A 531-nucleotide genomic window follows, 5' to 3' on the forward strand; every position below is an offset into this window, starting at 1 on the left:
CAGGCACAACGGAGGCTCATGAAGGGCGTGGATGACTTGGACTTTTTCATTGGTGATGAAGCCATAGATAAACCAACATATGCAACAAAGTGGCCTATCCGCCATGGTATTGTTGAAGATTGGGACTTGATGGAAAGATTTATGGAACAGGTTATCTTTAAATATCTAAGGGCAGAACCTGAAGATCATTACTTCCTCTTGACTGAACCACCTTTAAATACGCCAGAAAACAGGGAATATACTGCCGAAATTATGTTTGAATCCTTTAATGTCCCAGGCTTGTACATTGCTGTTCAGGCCGTCCTTGCCTTAGCTGCCTCATGGACGTCCAGACAAGTGGGAGAGCGGACGCTGACTGGCACAGTAATAGACAGTGGGGATGGTGTCACTCATGTCATTCCTGTGGCAGAAGGTTATGTGATTGGCAGCTGTATCAAGCACATACCAATTGCAGGTAGAGATATAACGTACTTCATTCAACAACTGCTGCGGGACCGAGAAGTGGGGATTCCTCCTGAACAATCTCTGGAA

At 45.6% G+C, this 531-nt stretch overlaps 1 protein-coding gene across 1 annotated transcript; it reads left to right on the top strand.

The window, feature by feature from the left end:
* Positions 1–6: 6 nt before the first annotated feature.
* Positions 7–528, top strand: LOC117798863 (actin-related protein 3-like; the record flags this gene model as incomplete). Its single annotated transcript, XM_034651322.1, has 1 exon — positions 7–528. A coding segment is annotated over one exon (522 nt), but the record flags the coding sequence as incomplete, so codon positions are not given.
* Positions 529–531: the final 3 nt, after the last annotated feature.

Source organism: Ailuropoda melanoleuca, unplaced genomic scaffold (assembly GCF_002007445.2).
Source record: "Ailuropoda melanoleuca isolate Jingjing unplaced genomic scaffold, ASM200744v2 unplaced-scaffold36436, whole genome shotgun sequence".
In the NCBI taxonomy this organism is placed as follows: domain Eukaryota; kingdom Metazoa; phylum Chordata; class Mammalia; order Carnivora; family Ursidae; genus Ailuropoda; species Ailuropoda melanoleuca.